Below are 23,342 nucleotides of genomic sequence, written 5' to 3'. Positions count from 1 at the left end.
GTCTGTGAAAGAAGGAACCATTATGTGAGTCCACACTCTACACACAGAGAGAACACTTAAAGGTGTACAAACAGCAAACACTTCCTGGCTTGATTACTGATCAGCTTCCCACCCTGCAGGCATGGAACATCCAGTTCACAAAACTCCACTGCAGTGGAAGCCGATACATGACTAACATACAGCTCAATATAAAAAGGTGTGAGGGACACCACATTTACTGACTGTATAAACGTTAGTCACAAAATCTAACGTACCTCAGGAAGTGTGCTGACGAGCGTGAGACCTCACCCCCTCCTCTTTCACAGACCGTGCATCAAACCCTGGACGTTCTCTGCATCCACTGATGATGAGATGGCTCCCGAGACGACGATCTCACCCGTCTGGTCACAAGGTCGAGTCTCTGGCAAATACACACTGTATACTCCAGTCTTAAATGCCACCATGTTCCACTCCATATAGATGCACCTCAGCTGTGAGTCCTGACGAGCCGCAGGTGATCAGGGTGAGGTCCTGATAACCTCAGCAACACAGCCACTCAGTCCCAAATGCAAGCCACCTGGAAGGAAAAACAAAAGACAGAAACAAAAAGGCAGCCAGGCCCCCCAGCCATACAACACCACCGACCCCACGTGGTTTTGCTGATAGGTGTGCTCTTCAATCAGGACACATGTGATCAGAGTTTCTTTTCTTCCATCTCCCCCTCTGTCCACAGCAATGACAAGTAAAAAATTAAAATAAAAACCAGCCCAGTCTTGCATTTTTTTTTCGTGCTCAAATCAAAATCAAATGTATTAATTTATATAGCGCCAATTCACGACGAACTCGTCTCAAGGCACTTCACACAACATAAAACAACAACAACAAAAAAACTGAATTAAAAATTTAAAACACAATAAAAAGATGACCATAAAAGAATACAAGAATAAAAACACATCATAACACTAATGATAAAACAAGGAAAACAAATGAGTCTTTAAACGTGACTTAAAAGTCTCCACAGTATCAGACTGCCGAATGTGTGCCGGTAGATCGTTCCACAGAGCTGGAGCACGGTAGGAGAAAGCTCTGTGACCGGCAGACTTTTTATTCACCCTGGGAACACACAGCAGTCCTGCACCCTGAGAACGCAGGGCCCAAGCCGGTACATAGGGGCTTACCAGGTCAGCCAGATAGGGAGGTGCAAGTCCATGAACAATTTTAGAAACTAATAACAGTACTTTAAAATCCAATCTTGCAGAAACTGGAAGCCAGTGCAGGGACGCCAAAACGGGTGTAATGTGGTCAAACTTTCTGCTTTGTGTCAAAAGTCTGGCAGCAGCAGTTTGAACCATTTGAATACCCCTAATCCTGGACTGCGGTAAGCCAGAAAATAGAGCATTACAATAGTCCAATCTAGAAGAGACAAATGCATGAATCAAAGTCTCAGCATCAGCCATAGACAGGATGGGACGAATCTTCGCTATATTTCACAAATGGAAGAAAGCAGTCCTCATAATGTCCCTAATGTGGAGATCAAAGGACAACGTAGGATCAAAAATTACTCCAAGGTTCCTCACTTTATCCATATGATGTATAACACACGAACCTAAGCTAAGTGCTAGCTGATCAAATTGATGGCGATACCTCGCTGGACCAAGAACCATAACTTCAGTCTTATCAGAATTTAAAAGTAGGAAGTTACTAGACATCCAACTTCTTACTGATACAAGGCAATCTTCCAAAGATTTTATGTGAATGAGATTACCAGCAGTTATTGGCATGTACAATTGAGTGTCATCAGCATAGCAATGAAAGGGAATCCCAAAGCGCCACAGTATATTCCCAAGGGGTGCTACATAAAGGGAAAAAAGCAGGGGGCCTAAAACGGATCCCTGCGGAACCCCAAACTTCATGTCCCTACGATCAGAGGAGGTGCCATTACACAATACACAGTAAGAACGACTGGACAGGTATGACGTCAACCATGCAAGAGCAGTTCCAGTAATCCCAAAGTGATTCTCCAGCCTATTGAGTAAAATATGATGATCCACAGTATCAAACGCCGCACTAAGATCCAACAGCACCAAGACTGTAGTGGTATCTGAGTCCATTGCTCGCAAAAGGTCATTCACTACTTTAGCACGTGCTGTCTCTGTGGAGTGATATTTTCTAAAAGCAGACTGCAGTGGCTCAAAAAGATTATTCTCAGTGAGGTAGTCCACGAGCTGTCGCAAAACCACTTTTTCCAGGATTTTAGAACAAAATGATAGATTTGATATCGGTCTATAATTTTTCAATACACTAGGGTCAAGATTGGATTTCTTAAGTAATGGCTTAATCACTGCAGACTTGAAACATTTAGGAACAGATCCAGAAGTTAATGAGAGATTTAGAATTTCCAGCACAGTCGGTCCAAGAGTGGGCCACAGGTCCTTAAACAGTTTTGTTGGTATAGGATCAAATAAACAGATTGTGCTTTTAGTAGACATCATGAGCTTCGTCAGCGCGCCTAGTGAGATACCATCAAAATCTGTAAATCTGGGTAACACCTCAGTGGGCACATCCACCTCCATAGCAGTATGCGGTGGCTGGACCAAAGCCTGCTGAGATATGCTCAACCTAATATCCTCAATTTTCTTCTCGAAATAGTCCAAGAAGTCCTGTGCTGAAAAGGGAGAGTGAATAACAGGTGGCTGTCCATGAATGAGAAATGCTACAGTTTCAAACAAAAACTTTGAATTATGCTTGTTTTTATTAATCAAATCAGAATAATAGGCACACTTTGTAGCCAGTAGTGCATGCTTATAATCTAAGACAGCATCATGCCATGCAAGGTGGAACACCTCTAATTTACAACTACGTCATTTCCGTTCCAAACCTTGAGCCTTCTGCCTAAGGTCACACAAGTAACCACTAAACCAAGGCGACTGCACCCTGGGAAGGTGTGGCGTTAAAAGAGGAGGCGCAACTTTATCCAGTGTAGCCTTGAGCGCTGAATTCAAGCCATCCGCAAGACTATCCACTGATTGAACATTCTCCAAACCCGAAGCCAAAATTTCAGGCAGTCTGGCTTCGAGTTCAGTCATAGTTGAGGGATTAATGTGTCGCTGCAGAGACAGACAAGGCTTTTGGTCCACTAAATGCAGCAACATAAATGCACACCTAATAAATGAGTGGTCAGAGACCACCGAGACAAGAGGCAAAATGTCAATGTTCATGATAGCAAGGCCATGTGTGAGAACCAAATCAAGGGTATTTCCACTAATGTGCGTTGAATCCTGAATGCATTGCTGGAATCCCAACGCATCCACAAGTTCCATAAATGACTTGCAAAGGGGATCAGAGGGCTTATTTATATGAATGTTCAAGTCACCAATAATCAAAATGTTGTCTGCACTAGCTGACAGGCTAGAGATGAACGCACCAAATTCATCTACGAATTCAGAATATGGGCCAGGAGGCCTATAAACAGTGACAAAATAACATGACTGATTTCCATACTTCTGACCCTGACAATATGTAGCATCATGAGCAGAGCGGAGAGTCAGATGCTCAAACAAATTATATTTATGACCCCCAACAGTCAATAAGGTAAACCTGGATTTATAAATGAAAGCAAATGTCACAGTGCTCCTGTGACAAAATGAGTCAAATTTTCATGATGGAGCTTTTTTTAACTCACTATTCCTAATCCTACTCCCACCCCCAACCTTAATGTTAACCATAACCTAATCTTACCCCCCCCCCCCCCCCCCCCCCCACCATAACCATAACCACCCCGACCCCCCGCTTCACTTTTAATTTTCTGCAGCCATCACGGAATGAATGAGAATGAATTTATGCTGTCATGACAAAAATGAGGCGCTTTTCGTCACAATATCACAAACCAATAGATTAATGTATATTTTGCGCTGCTAAAGCATGACTTGCCGTGAGACCAGGTTGTAAAAAACACAAGAATTTCTCTTTATCATTCGTGGAAAATGAACTACATAAGCCAATAACAATGATTCCAATCCACATGATTTGGCTTCTGAGGGAAGGAACACTGTGGGTAATTTTGGCACAGAGAGAGAAATCAGCAATCTGAATTTTGTTTTTTGAGAGATATTTGGTGTGTTTGTTAGTTTTGAGCATCAAAATGAGATGTCTGGTCAATGTGGAGCAGGTGCTTCAGTTTTTTGTTTTTTTTTTTACTGGAGGAAGATGGAGCGCGCAGCCCGTCTTCAGAGACTGAACCAGACAGTACGGATTCTGATGAAGTGGATGATCCCTCTGTTGTTCTGGACAAACAACCAGAGCATGTGGATCCACCGACATGCATAGATAGAGATCTGCACAGAGGGTTGGATCGCACACTTCTGTTTCCATATCCAGATCTCTGCTCACCCACACAGCAGAGCCACGTCCCACTTGTGACTCTTGGAACACAGAGTGGGATGCCGACACTGCCTCCGCAGTAAGAAGGTTCCAGAATTTTGTTTCTCAAGGCTAGGCTGTAACATAACAAATTGTGGAAAAACTGAAGTGCTGTGAATATTTTCCAGATGCACCATACATACTACAACCAATTATAATTACACATGGACAAGACTGGCAACAAATCAGCTTTTGCAGATAAAGATATCAATGGTTGTTTTGTTTTGTTTTGTTTTTTTTTGTTGTTGGTTTTTTTTTTTTTTTCAAAGCAAAGATTTCAGATAACTCATGGTTTGACTCATGAATGTCATGGAATGATTAATTTGATGGCTCATGATTCATGGAGAGAATTATGTGTTAACATAAATTTGGAAACAACCTGATCATTTATTAGTGGGTTGTCACAGTTTCATCTGCTCAGAAGGTATTGCAACATGAGTTTTAATTGGTAAATGGTAAATGGACTGCATTTATATAGCGCTTTTCCATCTGCATCAGACGCTCAAAGCGCTTTATAATTATGCTTCACATTCACTCCGATGTGAGGGTGCTGCCATACAAGGTGCTCACTACACACCAGGAGCAATAGGGGATTAAAGGCCTTGCCCAAGGGCCCTTAGTGATTTTCCAGTCAGGCGGGGATTTGAACCCATGATGTTCTGGACATGCAGTACCTTCTGGTGAAGGTATTGCATGACTATACAGTGAGAATTTGAGTACCTTTCCAGAAGGCAGCTGAATAGTGTGTTGGCACAGTGTCCATCTGGCAATGAGAATAAATTTCTGACACCAGGCTGCATTATTTTGCTGAAAAGCATCCAAGGGTATTGGACAGAAGGTAGAGCCTGTGCTACACCAATGAAAAACATGTCATGCGGAGCCAAAGAATGAATAAGCACCTCAAGGATCAAGTAATTAATTGTTAGGATAAAAGTTATGAAATGTTTGCACCACGTAGCCGTAAACACACTTTTACAACTGCACAAAAAAATGAAACAGAGGCAAATTGCAGGCATCACAAGATAAATGAAAATAATTAGAATTAGTTGTAGAAAACCAGGGAATCTCTAGAGAATAGTGTCACCTGCAGCTTGAAGCACTGGCTGAAGCATTACTGTAAGACCAAAACAAGCCAAACATCATATTCATAATTTTAGCAATAAATGGGATAATAATTATGTCAATTTAGATTATAAAGCACATGGGTCTACGATTTAGTTATTTATTTATTTTATTTTATTTTTTACTCATTAGGGTACATTATAAAGTCTTTTCAGTTTTGACTGACAATGACAAACACGTCAGTCACCACGTCTTTGGGTCATGAATGGCAAACACCAAGGCAATCAGTCCATCCTCACCTCTCCAAAGCAACCAGTGACAAACAAAACTACGAAATTCACATTGGGTTTGCTGCTGTACATACAAGCTACGTAACACAAGTCAAGTCTGTGTATGCACTAGTACGGTGCATTGCTGTATCAAAAAAAAAAAACCTTCCTCATGTCCTGGATGGCATTGTCTGTCTGCATTAACAGCATAGGTGGCAGTTGAAAATGACTGCACATTTACTACAAAATAAACCCCTTCCTCACCCACCAAAATAAAGAGAAAAAAAATAGTAATAATAATAATCCACTAGATCTGTCACTGCACTAAAACGATGCCTCCAGTCACAACCAGTCACTTCATTTGGTCAAAATCATTCTTCACCATGATACTCTAAGTCATGGTAGGAGGTTTTCAAACTTTACAAAGACTCAAAGCATCACAGCCAATACAATCCCTTTCTGTCCATTCGCAGACTGTACAATGTCTGCGTACAACAATCACAGATAGGCTGAAATGTCATTAAATACACTTTTACTGTTTGTCAATTGCACCCCAGGGAACTAACCAGCACAGTGGCTTTGTGAGCAAACACCATTTCTTCAAACTGACCATAGTAATCATTCTCTGAAGAAGGAAAATTTGAACTTCTAAAAGTTACCAAGCCTACAGGGGGTGAGTCTTTGACACAAAAAAGGACACATTTTCAATGGAATTTCACTTTGATGTGCATCAGTGAGGTTCTTATGCTATAATTGTGCGGCTGTGATAAATAGTCGTCCCAGCAGCGTTTCATATAATAGTTATGTATTAGTGAGGAATGGATAGAATAAGTGACTTACAACTTTCGTCCATTTCATCTGAAGCATCGGGGCAGTCGGGCTCGCCATCACAGAGCCAGGCCTCTGGGACACAGGTTTCCCAGTCATGACAATGAAACTCGCTGACATCACACAAGATGGCTTCTGGATGGATGTGGGAAAGGGTGGAGAAGAAGACAGAAAAGATGTGGCATGAGGTGATGAAGGTGAAAAGGTGTCTCACGTTCCAGCAGACAACATGCGGTGGACGTATGGTGATCCTACCCATGCATGGTAAAGGACAGGCTTCGCCTTATTTCTTTCTTTAGAGTGACGTTAAATGGATGCAGTGAAAAGGCACTGATCTAACCAAATTATCATTATTATGATGTCATCACAGCTGCAAGCAAAAATCCAAATAAAACAGGGAAAAAGCCAAAAACCCTTCAAGCTGCTACCCCACACCATGTGTGTTAATTTCTTGCCAGACATTTGAAAAAAACTAACAATCAAGGGAGTTTATGCTTTTGCCAGTGGTGTATCTTCAGAAAGACACACTTCTTTGTCAGAACAGTATGCTGTATTTTTTTTTTTTTTTGAGAAGATTAAAATGCTTGCAAAAAGAAACAGACATAGAAATCACCCAGGCATTATGAATTTGACAACCACTCTCGTCTTCCAAAGGCATACCGTCCTTCGCGCCTTTTCAAACTATTACAAATGTAGTCTCGGCTAGTTTGCACTTTTCTCTTTGCATTTTGGGTGTAGTGCTTGGATTTGGTGGTGGTGGTGTTGGTGGGGGGACGTAAAAGCCTACTCGACTAAAAAGTCATCATAGCCTTTCAATGTAGCCGCATCCGTCAAAGTGTTGACATGTTTCCTGCCGGCAGCTGTCAGAACCTCAGTTCGATCATTCTCAATGGTGACACAACCTTTTGTTAAATGTGCAACCGCAATGTGACCCAGTGCTGTTCCGTCTCAGTGCCATGTGTGTGCTTGTGTGTGTGTGTGTGTGTGTGGGGGAGGGCGTAATGCCAATTTGTTCCTGAGCTTAACCGACAGACAATCAGGTGGACTCTAACCCCCCCTCCCACTCTTTTTCAATCGTCGTCATTTTCCCGATGTGTTCCTAACCATTAGTGGTGGGTGTGGAGCACAAGGGAGATCAGGTCTGCAGCGTTTGAACAGTGGGAGTGATAATTCAACGCTCCGCTGCTTCCTGCCCCGGCACCCTCCAGCAAATTCGCTACCAAGGGACAAATCTGATAAGGTCGCACATCTCATCCATTCTACCTCTTCTATTCCCCATGATGCAATATGTTGGAGTTCTTACAATTTCACTCAAGGTCTTTTTTGAAATATTCAAATCTCAAATCCTTTACTCATGTTTAAAAAAAAACCAAAAAAAACAGAAGCACTTAAAAATTTCAGAGAGCTCATCACTCCACACAAAAACTGTCAAACAGCTTTGAAGGGATAAAAATAATATGAAGTGGGACACAAACAGTGTATGGTTAATGACCATTATTTCCATCCCCCCCCAAAAAAAAAAAGAAGAAAAAGAGAAAAATAAGTCATGTTAATATTTTGGTGTTTAGTCAACAGAGCAGCCTGCATTCTTTTAACCAAAATCAGGCAACAAACTGTTTTGATCTTCAGTCAAGCATGCTGACAAACCTCTATGCATGCCGACTGTCTTCTGAATAAATATTAATAGAGATCAGGATTTTATTATAAAATTAAGAGTGGACTGGAAAAAAAAAAGTTTAGAGTAAAAAAAATAATAATAATCTACTTAAGAGATCAATGTATATCAATGACTTTTTAATAAAACAAAAATTTACTGCAGTTTAACCCCTTAACGCCCTTCGTTGCATATATGCTACAATCTCTGACTCAAATATGGAACTTATCAAATTGACCTGTATGCCTGTTGTCGCAAATTTGCAACATACCATCATTATTATTATAACATTATAACATAAAGTCATTACCAGAATACCCAATATTACTATCTAGTTTTTGTGCAAAAGTGAAATTAATAATCTCAACATTATTTACCATCTACTTAAAGGCAAAAACACACACAAAACATTTCTTTTATATACAGCTATATAAATTACAGTGTCGACCTTTATGTGGTTTTAAAATGTGTGAGTCCTCTTGAAACTCTTGAGCCCACAGACACACATACAAACATAACACCCCTATTCCACCACATCAAGTGTGTGTTTTCCCGTAAGGTGTTCCTGGAGGAATTTCATTCCCCCATGGAGGAGAAAGGGGCCCTCAGACTGACATGTGTCCAGCTGGAGGTGAGCCCCTCTGTGTCCCTGAATGGTCGGTGGGGCTGTGAGAGGGAAAGTGGGAATCCAATCAGATATGATCCAATCAGATGAAGAACTACTCCCTTGCAGTTCTGCATTGTTGCATCCAGTTGAGTATGAACAGGGTTCACTTTTAAACTGTGTGAGTCCTCTACGAATTCTTGCGCCCACAGTCTCTTACATACCAATGTAACACCCCAATAAGCGAAGTGCACATCTCAGGCCGCGCGGTGCATTATGGGTAGGCTAAGTTTTTCAACTACCAACCCACAAGCTATGGTGGCAGAAAGCAGCGAGGAGTACTGTGATTTGGATCATTTCAACCGCTGGAAAGTTGACGATTTAAAGCATTTTTGTAAGCTCTGCGGATTGCCTGTTACAACCAGGACTACGTACGGCAGTGGACAGAAATGGAAAGAAGAGCTGGTTGTGCTTGCGTGTGCTGCATCTGTACAGAAAGTACCGTTAGTGCCGACAAAGGAGGAAGAGTGTGCTGCTGTTGAAAATGACCAGTCCTTGTTGATAGTTGGAGACAAAAAAATTTCTGACCCCTTGAAGGCAACTGACGGATGGTTAGATGAAGTCCAGAGTCTGTGGATATTGCAGAATATTTGCTAAGCAGGGATGAGAAATCGCTACTCCACCGGCTTCATAATGACGACAATGACGGTGAGTCTCACATATAACCTCTTTGGTTTCACGTTTGTTTTGATATGTTGACAGACATACAATGATATGTGCATGCATGCAGTTTGTTTATAGAACATGTCAATTTTACAATATTACGCTCCATGTCATTTATGGTGCGACATTACAGTCTTAAGCCGATGCATGAAAATGGTGGCACGGTTTCAAGATATTGACAAAATAAATGTGTGCAAGAAACTTACAATTTAGTCTGTCTTTTACGTCCGTCTGGATCTTTCTTTTCTGTGGGGAAATTGTGTAGAATGAATGGAGGTTTACAACCACATTTCTTCTTCTTTCCGTCTTTGTGTGGACTCAGCGGAGCTTTGCAATCGTGTGTTTTCAGCCAACTTTCAAGCCTATAAATTCTGTTTGAGCATTTGAAAATAGCACAAAGTGCCCCTGTCATTATTGTATGTGTCTCTTAAGGCTTAAAGCTTTTGAAACAATCCCTGTAAAAGCCTTAACTTTTACAGTCTGCTAATACTACTGTATATGAAATTCAGTGGGAGCGGTGTGAGTTTGGGAGCTGGAATTTTTGCCCCTGTTTGACCCACGCATGCGCAGATGCATTGCGCACTTTGCTTATTCTACAGGGCGCCATTCTGCTACAGTCGCCCACATATACACATTCTTTATTGGCATTGTAACAAGAACAGTGAAAGGTAAGGTGCAAGCTTTTCAGTGCAAATATAAACCTGAGTAAATCACGCGCAGACTTGAAAGGTCTGGGGAAGAAAAGAAAATATACATAAAATGTAACAGAATGAAAAGGGGTGTTGGGAAAGTGTAGTGACACGGACCCACAACAGGGGGCGTAAATGAACGGACAACAGAGGGAGTTAAATGTGAACACTTTACTGTTGTGAATGTCACAACCACACACAGCAGATTATAGAATAAATACAAGTCAATGAATATAGGTGTTGTGTGGGCAGGCTCGATGATAGGAGACGTCCGTCTGGAGATGAACCGGAACCACACGATTTCCACCGCCACCAACCCGAAGGATACTGGAGCCGCCAGGTCCCGAATTCCCCAGGTGGCCACCGTCTCAGCGTGTCGGATCTGGTACTGCTGGCGGAGAGCAAAGACAGTCAAGTGTGGGTGTGTGTACACCCCGTAACAACAACGGTGGGAATTCCACCTCCACCTCTAACACACACTCGTGCAGCGTCTGAGTACCACTTATCTGGTGGGAAGTAGAACGAAACAGTCGCGACCCACGCCGGTCCTCTGGGTAGACAGCTGCAACAAAGTAGCTCTTGAAATCAATTAGTACAATACGCAGGCAGAGAAAGTTACCTCCAAAGAAGTACGATATCTCGGCGACGTGGTGGAGGTGTCATCCTGCTTTTATCCGGGGTGAAGTGCAGATGATCGGTGACAGCTGTCATAGTTGATGAGTGACAGCTGTCACCTCGGCTGTTCCTGTAAGGCGGCAGCGCCCCCTCGTGCCTGAAGCCCGCACTTCAGGCAGGGCACCCTCTGGTGGTGGGCCAGCAGTACCTCCTCTTCTGGCGGCCCACACAACAGGACCCCCCCCTCAACGGGCGCCTCCTGGCGCCCGACCAGGCTTGTCCGGGTGGCGACGGTAAAAATCGGCCAGGAGGGCCGGGTCCAGGATGAAGCTCCTCTTCACCCAGGAGCGTTCTTCGGGTCCATACCCCTCCCAGTCCACCAAATATTGGAAACCAGCGGCCCATTCGACGGACATCCAGGAGCCGGCGTACTGTCCAAGCTGGCTCCCCGTCGATGATACGGGCAGGAGGCGGCGCCGGACCGGGTGTACAGAGGGGTGAGGTGTGATGTGGTTTCAACCTTAACACGTGAAAGACTGGATGGATCCGCAGTGAGGCCGAGAGTTGGAGCCTCACTGCGGCGGGACTGAGGACCTTGAGGATCCGGAAGGGCCCTATGTATTGGTCCTTTAGTTTGGGGGAAGCCACCTGGAGGGGTATGTCCCGTGTGGATAGCCATACCTCCTGCCTGGGCTGATATGCAGGAGCCGGGGACCGTCGACGGTCTGCATGGGACTTTGCCCTCGTCCGGGCCCTCAACAAGGCCGAACGGGCGGTGCGCCACACCCGACGGCATCTCCGCAGGTGGGCCTGGACCGAGGGTACACCGACCTCTCCCTCCACCACAGGAAACAAAGGGGGCTGGTACCCCAGACACACCTTGAACGGGGAGAGGCCGGTGGCAGAGGACACTTGGCTGTTATGCGCATACTCGATCCAGGCCAGGTGTTCACATCGCAGGGCCTGCTCCAGCTCTTGATTAGCCCGTTCAGCCTGTCCGTTGGTCTGAGGGTGATACCCAGACGAGAGGCTCACGGTGGCCCCCAGCTCCCGGCAGAAACGTCTCCAAACCTGCGAGGAAAACTGGGGACCACGATCTGAGACGATGTCTGTTGGTATCCCATGCAGACGTACGACATGGTGGACCAGGAGATCCGCTGTCTCCTGGGCCGACGGGAGCTTCGGGAGGGCCACGAAGTGGGCCGCCTTGGAGAACCGGTCCACTATTGTGAGGATGGTGGTGTGCCCCCGGGACGTCGGGAGGCCCGTGACGAAATCCAGACCAATGTGGGACCAGGGGCGATGAGGCACAGGAAGCGGCTGAAGGAGTCCCTGTGCCTTTTGGTGGTCCACCTTGCCCCTGGCGCAGGTGGTGCAGGCCTGGATGTAAGCCCGAACGTCAGCCTCCAGGGATGCCCACCAGATGCGCTGCCGGACCACTGCCATGGTCCTACGCACCCCTGGGTGGCAGGAGAGCTTGGACCCGTGACAGAAGTCCAGGACGGCAGCCCTGGCTTCTGGTGGGACGTATAGTCTATTCTTCGGCCCTGTTCCGGGATCCGGGCTCCATGCCAGGGCCTCTCGGATGGTCTTCTCCACGTCCCAGGTAAGGGTGGCCACGATAGTGGACTCTGGTACGATGGGTTCTACCCAGGACAAGGCATCCGACCTCTGGTTTTTGGTCCCGGGGCGGTAGGTGATCCGGAAGTCAAAACGGCCGAAGAACAGTGACCAGCGGGCTTGCCTGGGGTTCAGTCGCCTGGCGGTCCTGATATACTCCAGGTTCCGGTGGTCAGTAAAAACCATGAAAGGCACTGACGCTCCCTCCAGCAGGTGTCTCCACTCCTCAAGAGCCTCTTTCACCGCTAGGAGTTCTTGATTGCCCATGTCATAGTTCCGCTCTGCTGGGGTCAACCTGCGGGAGAAATAGGCACACGGGTGAAGAACCTTATCGGTCTCTCCGCTCTGGGATAGCACGGCTCCTATCCCTGAGTCAGAGGCGTCCACTTCAACCACAAACTGGCGACTGGGATCGGGCTGCACCAAGACAGGTGCAGTCGAGAAGCGCTGTTTCAACTCCCTGAACGCGGCATCGCACCGATCCGACCAGGTGCAGGGAACTTTGGTGAGGTCAGGGCTGTCAGGGGGCTAACTACCTGACTATACCCCTTAATGAACCTCCTGTAAAAATTTGCGAAGCCAAGGAACTGTTGCAGCTTCCTACGGCTCGTATGTTGGGGCCAGTCTCTCACCGCTGCGACCTTGGCCGGATCCGGGGCGACGGAGTTGGAGGAGATGATAAACCCCAGGAAGGACAAAGAGGTGCGGTGAAACTCACACTTCTCGCCCTTCACAAACAGCCGGTTCTCTAACAACCGCTGCAGGACCTGACGTACATGCCGTACATGGGTCTCAGGGTCCGGAGAAAAAATGAGTATATCGTCCAGATACACGAAGACGAATCGGTGCAGGAAGTCCCGCAAGACGTCATTTACCAAAGCTTGGAACGTCGCGGGGGCGTTAGTGAGACCGAACGGCATGACCAGGTACTCAAAATGACCTAACGGGGTGTTGAATGCCGTCTTCCACTCGTCTCCCTTCCGGACCCGAACTAGGTGATATGCGTTCCTAAGATCCAGCTTTGTGAATATTTTGGCTCCATAGAGGGGGGTGAACACCGAATCCAACAAAGGCAACGGGTATCGGTTGCGAACCGTGATCTCGTTCAGCCCCCGGTAATCAATGCATGGACGAAGACCGCCATCTTTCTTGCCCACAAAAAAGAAACCTGCTCCCATCGGGGAGGTGGAGTTCCGGATCAGCCCAGCAGCTAAGGAGTCCCGGATGTAGGTCTCCATCGATTCGCGCTCAGGTCATGAGAGGTTGTACAGCCTGCTGGACGGGAACTCCACGCCTGGCATCAAATCGATGGCGCAATCGTACGGACGGTGCGGGGGAAGGGTGAGTGCCCGATCCTTGCTGAAAACGTCAGCAAGATCGTGGTACTCAACCGGCACCGCCGACAAATTGGGAGGGACTTTGACCTGCTCCTTAGCCTGGGAACCGGGAGGGACCGAGGATCCCAAACACACCCGATGGCAGGTCTCGCTCCACTGTACCACCACCCCGGATGGCCAATCAATCCGGGGATTGTGTTTTAGCATCCATGGGAACCCCAGAATCACACGGGAGGTAGAGGGGGTCACAAAAAACTCTATCTCCTCCCGATGATTCCCTGACACCACCAGAGTTACTGGTAGTGTCCTGTGTGTGATTAAAGGGAGTAGGGTGCCATCTAGTGCTCGCACCTGCAATGGCGAAGGAAGCGCCACCAGAGGGAGCCCTACCTCCCTGGCCCATCTGCTGTCTAGCAGATTCCCTTCTGACCCTGTGTCTACCAGTGCTGGGGCCTGAAGTGTTAAATCCCCGCTAAGGATTGTAACTGGGAGCCGTGTGGAAATATGTGTGTGTCCCACGTGAATTTCTTGACCCACCCTAAGCCCAGTTTCTAGGGGCGGGCGTTGGTGTTTAACCGTTCGGGGCAGTCTCTCAATTGGTGCACAATTGAGCCGCAAACAAAACACGCCCTGCGGGGAAGCCTCCTCTGTCTAGTCGGTGGTCTGAATGTGGCCCTGCTCGTGTCCATAGCTTCGTCAGCAGGGGGAGATGTAGCCACACAGGGCGTAGAGGCCATGGAGCGTGAGAAGGGCGGACCTTTTTCGGACCCGGAAGGAAGAGGGACGGCGCGTGCCCGGCCACGCCCCTTGTCTCATTCCCGACGGCGTTCCTCCAACCGATTGTCTAACCGTATAACAAGGTCGATAAGCCCATCTAATTTCCGCGGTTCGTCCTTGGCCACCAGGTGCTCCTTCAGGACCGACAACAGTCCGTTTACGAAGGCGGCGCAGAGCGCAGTGTTATTCCAGCCGGACCTCGCAGCCGCGATGCGGAAGTCGACTGCATAAGTGGCTGCGCTCCGGTGTCCCCGTCTCATTGACAGCAGCACAGTTGAAGCGGTCTCTCCCCTGTTAGGGTGATCAAACACGGTTTTGAACTCCCTCACAAACCCAGCATACGTATGAAGGAGCCGTGAATTTTGCTCCCAAAGCGCCGTAGCCCAAGCGCGTGCCTCTCCTCGAAGCAGATTAATTACATAAGCTACTTTACTAGCATCAGACACGTACATGACGGGACGTTGTTGTTGCAAAGACGAGCGAACACTGCATGAGAAAGTCCGTGCACGTCTCCACACAACCTCCGTACGGCTCTGGGGGGCTTATGTATGCTTCAGGGGATGGTGGGAGGGGTTGTTGAACGACCACTGGAACATTCATATCCTGCACAGGGTCGGCAGGAGGAGGACCTGCCGCAGCGCCCTGAGCGCTCACCGCCACCTGTGCGGAGAGAGCCTCCACCCTGCGGTTCAGGAGGATGTTTTGCTCGGTCATCTGATCCAACCGAGCTGTAAAGGCGGTGAGGATGTGCTGCAGCTCACCAATCACGCCTCCTGCAAACGCCTGCGCACCCTGCTCTCCCATTGGTCGTTCAATTGCTGGGTGACGCCCCTCGCAGTCCATGACGCTGGCCGAGATATCCTGTTGGGAAAGTGTAGTGACACGGACCCACAACAGGGGGCGTAAATGAACGGACAATAGAGGGAGTTAAATGTGAACACTTTACTGTTGTGAATGTCACAACCACACACAGCAGATTATAGAATAAATACAAGTCAATGAATAAAGGTGTTGTGTGGGCAGGCTCGACGATAGGAGACGTCCGTCTGGAGATGAACCGGAACCACACGATTTCCACCGCCACCGAACCCGAAGGATACTGGAGCCGCCAGGTCCCGAATTCCCCAGGTGGCCACCGTCTCAGCGTGTCGGATCTGGTACTGCTGGCAGAGAGCAAAGACAGTCAAGTGTGGGTGTGTGTACACCCCATAACAACAACGGTGGGAATTCCACCTCCACCTCTAACACACACTCGTGCAGCGTCTGAGTACCACTTATCTGGTGGGAAGTAGAACGAAACAGTCGCGACCCACGCCGGTCCTCTGGGTAGACAGCTGCAACAAAGTAGCTCTTGAAATCAATTAGTACAATACGCAGGCAGAGAAAGTTACCTCCAAAGAAGTATGATATCTCGGCGACGTGGTGGAGGTGTCATCCTGCTTTTATCCGGGGTGAAGTGCAGATGATCGGTGACAGCTGTCATAGTTGATGAGTGACAGCTGTCACCTCGGCTGTTCCTGTAAGGCGGCAGCGCCCCCTCGTGCCTGAAGCCCGCACTTCAGGCAGGGCGCCCTCTGGTGGTGGGCCAGCAGTACCTCCTCTTCTGGCGGCCCACACAACAAGGGGTTACGGAAGCATACTGCATTCACTGGATAAAAAAAAAATAGACCACAGATCTCGTAATTATGAGAAAAGATCTCATAATTACGAGATAGGGTCTCATAATTACGACATCAAGATCTCGTAATTGCGAGATCCAGCAATTTTTATTTATTTATTTATTTATTGTGTGTGTGTGTGTGTGTGTGTGTGTGTGTGTGTGTGTGTGTGTGTGTGTGTGTGTGTGTGTGTGTGTGTGTGTAATCACTTCCGTACAATGGGGTTCCGTACTTCCAGTCCCACAGTAAAGCCAAGTGTGAGAATTCCCGAGTCACAATCAAAAATGGGCCAATTTGTAACAGATGACACTGCACTGTGATCGCATACCACGCACACACAAAGTGTGGATTTTCCCCTAAACTGTTCCTGGATGAACGAAACTCCTCCAGCAAGACAGGGCACAGAGCAGCCAAAGTGGCATGCACCTGGCTGGGATTGAGCCCCTCTTTGTCCCTTAGTGGTTGGTGGGGCTGTGTGAGTGAAAGCTGGAAGTGTGGAGGACCGCGAGACAGGTCTCATTTTGGTGAGATGCCCCTCCTCCCTGGACATTCATCCAGGAGCACCTTAGGGGTAAATCCACATTTTGTGTTTGATTACAATGCATGATCATTGGCTAACCTCAGGCTGGTTCTTTACTGAGGAATTGGAAGTACGGAAGTAAATATATAAAACAATTTAGACACCTGATGTTTTCATGTAATTTCAAAATCTTTTCTCATAATTTCAAGATCTTTTCTCGTAATTTCGAGATCAGCAGTCAATTTTTAATTCAGTGAATGCAATACGCTTCCGTAGTTTGCCCAGTGCACAAATTGAAAAACATAAGTATTTAGTAGCAAAAAAGAGATTACAGATATAAAAAGAGAAAATATGTACAAAACTGTGGATGTTTCAATGGCAGTATAACATTATAATTTGTACAAAATTATACAAATAATGAATGTTTATGAGTTCAATGGTATAAATATTTCATGAGGTGAAAGCTGGAACAAACCATTCAATGAGTCAAAGCCGAGTTGAGTGTTTTGTTCCTGGTTTCACCGAATTAAATATTTGTTCCATTGAAAGAAGCTAAAAACATTCATTTTTTGTTTTATATAATGGCTAAAATAGTTCCTTGACATTTGATATTTTATTAATTTATAAACAACAGAAAAGGGACTTACATTTTCCAGACAGCTTACAGCAGAGTGGATTTTGTGTGTGTGTGTTACAAGAACTAGTACCTTCACTACTACAAAAAAAGACGGTGTACTCCTCAGTGCAGCGAAAAAAAAAATCACGTTAGAAATTAGTCCAGCTTTTCATTCTAACTTCCTGCAAACAGCCTCCAGATGGCTTATAGCACAAAGTGGATTTGTTTTCTGTGTCCGTGCGTGCATATGTTGTGTGTGTGCGCATGTGCGTGCAGGGGTGTGCATGTGTGCGCACGCATGTGTGTAGGTATATATATATGTGTGTGTGTGTGTGTGTGTGTGTGTGTGTGTGTGTGTGTGTGTGTGTGTGTGTGTGTGTGTGTGCAGAGTGCAATGGTACCAAACATATGGAACCAAATTTGCACTCTCAACGCAATACAAGACAAATGGGACAAATAATCCATGTCATGTGACATACAAAGCACCAATCAAATGACAAAGGTCCACTCAGACATTATATAAAAACAAATATTGCACTCATTTCAAGTGTGGAATGTGACCTGGCTATATGGTTCCAATGGTTTTCAAAGCTCTAACAGCAGTTGGGTAGAAGCTGTTTTTCAATTTATTTGTACTTGCTAATGGCCCTGTACCAACTGCCTGATGGCAGTCGCTCAAACAGAGAGTGGCCCAGGTGGGATGAGTCCTTTAGGCCCCTTCACACATAGTGTGAAGTTTGGACAAAGTGTGCACTTACTGCGCATGACACAGGAATCGTGTGCAAACCATGTGAAATTGTCCCTGCCTCAAACGCCTTGTACAACTGTTGCTACAACAATTTGCACACACCAGCGGCTGACAGAGTGTGCATTTTACAAACCCATCGCACCCTCTTGCGGCAGGTATCAGCCAAATTACAGGTGACACACAGGAACATCTAACACCGCTCACATGGCACTTAGAAAATGTGTGGCCAGTCGCATTGTTGACACAACAAGAGACTGCAGACTATCTACTGTTGAACTGGCTGTGAAATTTGTCTAACTTCCCCATGACTGTGGAGTTGCCGAGATGTGGCATGCTGTCGGCTCCCCCCACAACATGTGTGTGTGTGAGTGTCGTGCGCTCCCCCACTCCCCTTTGCAGGTGAGGTGCATCTCATCTGATCAGAGAGCGACACTTTGGTCTGTGCTCTAAACGTGTGCGCTTGCTGTACTCCGACGGGCTGGAGAGCGCGCACACTGAAAGGTCCATCTGGACCAGACCTTCGGTTTATGTGGACACACAACAGGCGATCTGAATGTCATGTCTGTCTGACAGGACAGTGAGCTGTGCGCCGCAGGACCATATGACAGGCCAACAGTACAACAAATACGCCACTTTCAGTCACATATCAGCAGAAGTACACCATAGCAAATGCTGTTTGGTCAGTTATCATAGCTCTTTTCTTCTATTTTTTTTAGAAAATATGTTTGTCTGCTTGTTGATTAGAGCCATTTCATGCGCCTGTTATGAGACAGTGATTGTGGCACAGTGGTAGAGTGTCCATCTGGTAATCAGACGGTGTGGGTTCAAATCTTCAAATCCAGGGTTATTTCTGTATTGCGTCCCCCTTCGTGTATTATTTATATCAACCCAGTGGTATTCACTAATTATACAGCTGTTTTTTTATTTCATTTTCCTCCAAATCAGCAGCGTGATGTACTTGTAGTGCAGCTCGTCTCATGGAACACGATGCAAGCAGCTGCAGCAGCGTGACCTGCTGTTCCTGCTCAACAGACATGGTCGTGTGTACAAATCGTTACGTCGGCATCGTGCACGCCTGCCCATCGGCGCAATGTTTTGTGGTGCGCAAATTCAAAGTGTTTGGTGCTGTTTTGCAGTATTTGTCCAAACGTCGTCCAAACTTTGCACTATGTGTGAAGGGGCCTTTAAGATGGTGTTTGCTCTCATGAGACAGTAAGAGCCATGAAGGTCCCACAGTGTGGCTAGAGGGCTCCCAGTGATCTTTTCTGGCATTTTGGCAACCCTCTGGTGATCTTTCCTGTTTGCAGCTGGCAAACCATGTACAGAGACACTATGTGAGGATGCTCTCCATGGTAGAGCATTAAAAAGACACATGCGATCTCTGGTTTATGTTATTTTTCACGAGGATTCTCAGAAAGTGGAGTCTTTGTTGTGCCTTCTTTACCAAGTGTGTGGTGTTCCTGTTCTAGGTCAGGTTCTCATCTATGTGGACTACCAGGAAACAGAAGTCCCTGACCTTTTCCACACAGGTCCCCCCAGTGATAATGGGTTGAATGTCTGTTTTTGTTTCTCCTGAAGTCTATGATTAGCTCTTTGGATGTGTTCAGGAGCAGGTTATTTTCTCGACACCACACCGTCAGCTGTTCAACCTCATCCTGGTAGGTGCACGTTCCAAAAAACTGCAAAAATGAGATAAAATTTCTTAATCTGACTTGCCTCCTAACAGGCTGACTTCTAAACTGCAGATATGGCAACTGGATGTCTTATGAAGTGCAGACCTGGCAACATACCAGAAAACAATTGGCCAGAACCTCAACAAATGCTGCTTTGGCTTCAAATGTTTACCCTGATGGAGCATGATACTGTTTCATACTCACCAGGAATAACCCGTTTAAAGACATTCAGATATGATTGAAGATCTTAAGAGTTTGAACACCAGGAAGATACCATGCACTTGCACTGATTTTGTGAATCAGAATGAAATTTTTGAACCAATGGAAAATTTGATCCCCATTTCATATCTGGTGCTGATGATCGCCATAACTACTACATGTACCACATTTGTTCAAGACTGACAAAGACGGATCAAGAAATTACTCAAGATACACCCCAAATTAGGATCAGGATCAGGATGAAACAAGAAGGAGTGGCCCCATAAGGGACTGTGAAAATTGTGTAACTTTCTGTGGAAAATATCCTTCGTGACAGTTGGTGGCAGATGACTTTTCTTGTGTTGGTGATATCAATTGTGAAAGATGTCAGCTGTTTACCTCCAAAGCAGCTGAGCTACCTATTGTTCTGTCTGCTTCCATGCTTGAGCTTGAAAACAAAGGGCTAAAAAGAAGTCAACCTAATGACCTCTTGTGTCAATTCATCATAATTTTAGAATCGCTAATGGGCTTCTTGTTGCACTGTAGCAGCAGTGTTGGAGGGCAGATGTGAGAGAGGCAGTCAACAGAAGGAAATCTTTGCTTTGTTTCCTCTGTTTAAAATACAGCAACATTTGCATAAGAATGGTAGATAAAGGTGGTGTATCACAAAGCACTGTGGATATTTTCATTTAATTCTATACAAACAACATCCGAGTGATTATGGCAAGAATAGGGAAAGAGCAGAAGCATCTTCTGTGTGTGGGAATAACAAAACAAACTGCTGCCATTACCATAACAGTGGGACAGCTACAGTGGCACTCAGCCGGGCACATTATCATCAGCTTCATTCCTGACACCCAACTGCCACCGCTGGCACAAAAGTGTGGCTCATTAAAGCCACTCAGCCTTTGAAATGTGCCAGATTTTGTTCAGAGGAACACAAGGTTGTTTGCAGGCAGAAACATGAGATAGTTAGAAACATGGTAAAGGAAGACTGAAGGAGCAGGCACTGTCACTAAATGACTCGATTACCAAATGTACTCAGGATACTACAACATGAACACCAAAGAAGCCAGCATACTCTAAAGAAGTGCGGAAAAATTGAATGTGAGAAGCCATAGAATTCTTATTATCCCAGTCAGTGACAGCAAAGGGTGCAGAATTACTGTAAGTCACATGGTGTTAGAGATTCACAGCATCTGCTATAGCAAATGCACAGATTTGGACAAAAGAGAGAAAAGCTTACAGCAAAAAGAAGGAAGACAGTAGTTGCAATGGCTAAAGGTTTCTGATTCAAAGCAAAAAAAAAAAAAGAAAAACTGGTGATGGTCCATACCACTGTCAAAAATACCATCTTTGACCATATTAGGATATACATTCAGTTCAATTCAGAATTGATTAATATTTCCAAATATCCTGTTTTTTTTTTTTTTTTTTTCAGATAATCTAGGTATCCTGACAGCAGATTGGTTACATCAGATTAGGTCTGGAAGCATCGATTACTCAACTAGTCCTTTCCCACCTCTTCAAACTAACAATCTCTCTGGTGGAAAGTGGACATACATTTACCCTTCCCCAGTCACAGGGGTAGTAACAACTGAGGCACCTGCATTCTGGGTCATACCCACGGAAATGCACCATAGGACCAAAATGCCCTCACAGTACAAGTGATACTTCTCTTATGAGTCTCCCCAAGGAGCAATTTGTTTGACACAAAGTCATTCCAGTGGTACCTAAGGATACCCTAAAAGGAGACAGTAAGTAAGGCAGCAAACACTGGTACCAGAACTATCACAAATGCAGACGCTCATATTATTCACTCATCTTGTCAGATGCTGCAATCAGGGTATGCACTAATTCCACAAAAATCATAGCACTGTCCACTCAGTCAAGGTCAGTAAATCCCCTCGACAAAGGCACCAAAATCACTGGTTTCCACAATAAAAACTCAATTAATACAAGCACTGAACAGTGAAGGAGACAAAATACACTTGTGATGAATACTGGTATTCCCTGGGATAAAATTTAGAGATTCATAATTCCAATGCATAGACTGTTTAAAATATCCAGAAACTTCTTGGACATCCCAGGGATTCTCAGGTTGTCCCAGACAATGCTGAAAATGGTTGACCTCTTGTTTGTGAAGCCAGAGTGTTTTGGTCACTGAATGGTAAGTTAAGTAAGAACTTAACCCATTTAAGAATAATCCTTACAAACAACATTCTTGGCACAGAGATGAGTGGAACAACACATGCATTTTTCCAGTCTCCAGAGATGAAACCAGTCTCCCAGACTAAAACAAAAATTGTTTGCATTGTTGAGAGAACAGCATGTCTGTCCACCTGGAGAAGCTCAGCTCCAATTCCACAAATCCTTGGAACTTTCCCTGACTTCAGTTGTTTCATGGCCATTGCAATGTCACCAACATTTGGTAGCTTGCAATGGAGTGGAGAATCAGACACAGGAATCCTGGCACTGGAGATGTCCACATATGAATTAACGTAGTAACTTACTTAACAGTACTGGCATATTAACCACATGGGAAGTAATTTGTGAATGAAGCCAAACAAAAGCTGACTCCTGTGTGCTTTCTATTTCAACAACAATAACATAAAAGTCACATTTGCTGCTGATGACTCTTGTACTGATTGGGAAAGCACTCTTTTTTTTTACCCTCAAAGTTCCATAGCTTTTGAAGCACATGAATGAGGCCTTTAGCAAGACAAATATCCTTCTCCTACATTTTGAAATAGCATATCTTCTCGCCAACGTGCTCAGTCCTCCACGAAGCATTACATGTGAACTTAGTCTTATGTTTTTTCTTTCTAAATAATATTTTGTTCCAATGAGGTAAGCCACCAATCACAAAGGCGACACATACACACTTCACAATATGGTACAGTGGATAAGTCATAAGCCACATGCATTTTCAAACAAAACTTGTCTTATCAAAGCAGCAATGCAGTACACAGTCGAAGTAAGGAATTAAGCGTCAGCTATGTTGAACAGCTGAAAAAAGCAGATCTCAGAATATTCCTCTGTCGGGCCTATCTTAGAGTTGCAGGCTGAGAAGGGCTCCACTTTCTAAGGAAGCTATTTGCAGCTCATCCAACCTGCCCAGCTACACATAGAAAGCTATGTGTGAACTTGACAGGGCAGTGATAGTCCATTAGACCTATATTACACTCAAGCCGCTCAAGGTCACTGGTGTGGGGGGCAGGGAAAGAATAGCAGTTGAATAAATTTGAATAGCAAACATGTACACACAGAGACCATTTAATTCTAAAAGAAGAAGGCATGGTTGAAAATTTAGCTTAGTTAAAGAAATAGTCCAGATTTAGTACAAAGTGTCA

General features: G+C 45.5%; 1 protein-coding gene across 1 annotated transcript in view; it reads right to left on the bottom strand.

Moving 5' to 3' along the window:
- lrp1bb (low density lipoprotein receptor-related protein 1Bb) overlaps window positions 1–23,342 on the bottom strand; it is a 1,555,752-nt gene that overhangs the window by 1,212,793 nt on the left and 319,617 nt on the right. The window contains exon 2 of the mRNA XM_034186395.1: window positions 6,570–6,692. Within this exon, the coding sequence (XP_034042286.1) occupies window positions 6,570–6,692 (123 nt within the window). The remainder of the gene's footprint in view (window positions 1–6,569; window positions 6,693–23,342) is intronic.

This window comes from Thalassophryne amazonica, chromosome 14, assembly GCF_902500255.1.
Source record: "Thalassophryne amazonica chromosome 14, fThaAma1.1, whole genome shotgun sequence".
NCBI classification, from domain to species: domain Eukaryota; kingdom Metazoa; phylum Chordata; class Actinopteri; order Batrachoidiformes; family Batrachoididae; genus Thalassophryne; species Thalassophryne amazonica.
This window is presented reverse-complemented; position numbering and strand designations above follow the sequence as displayed.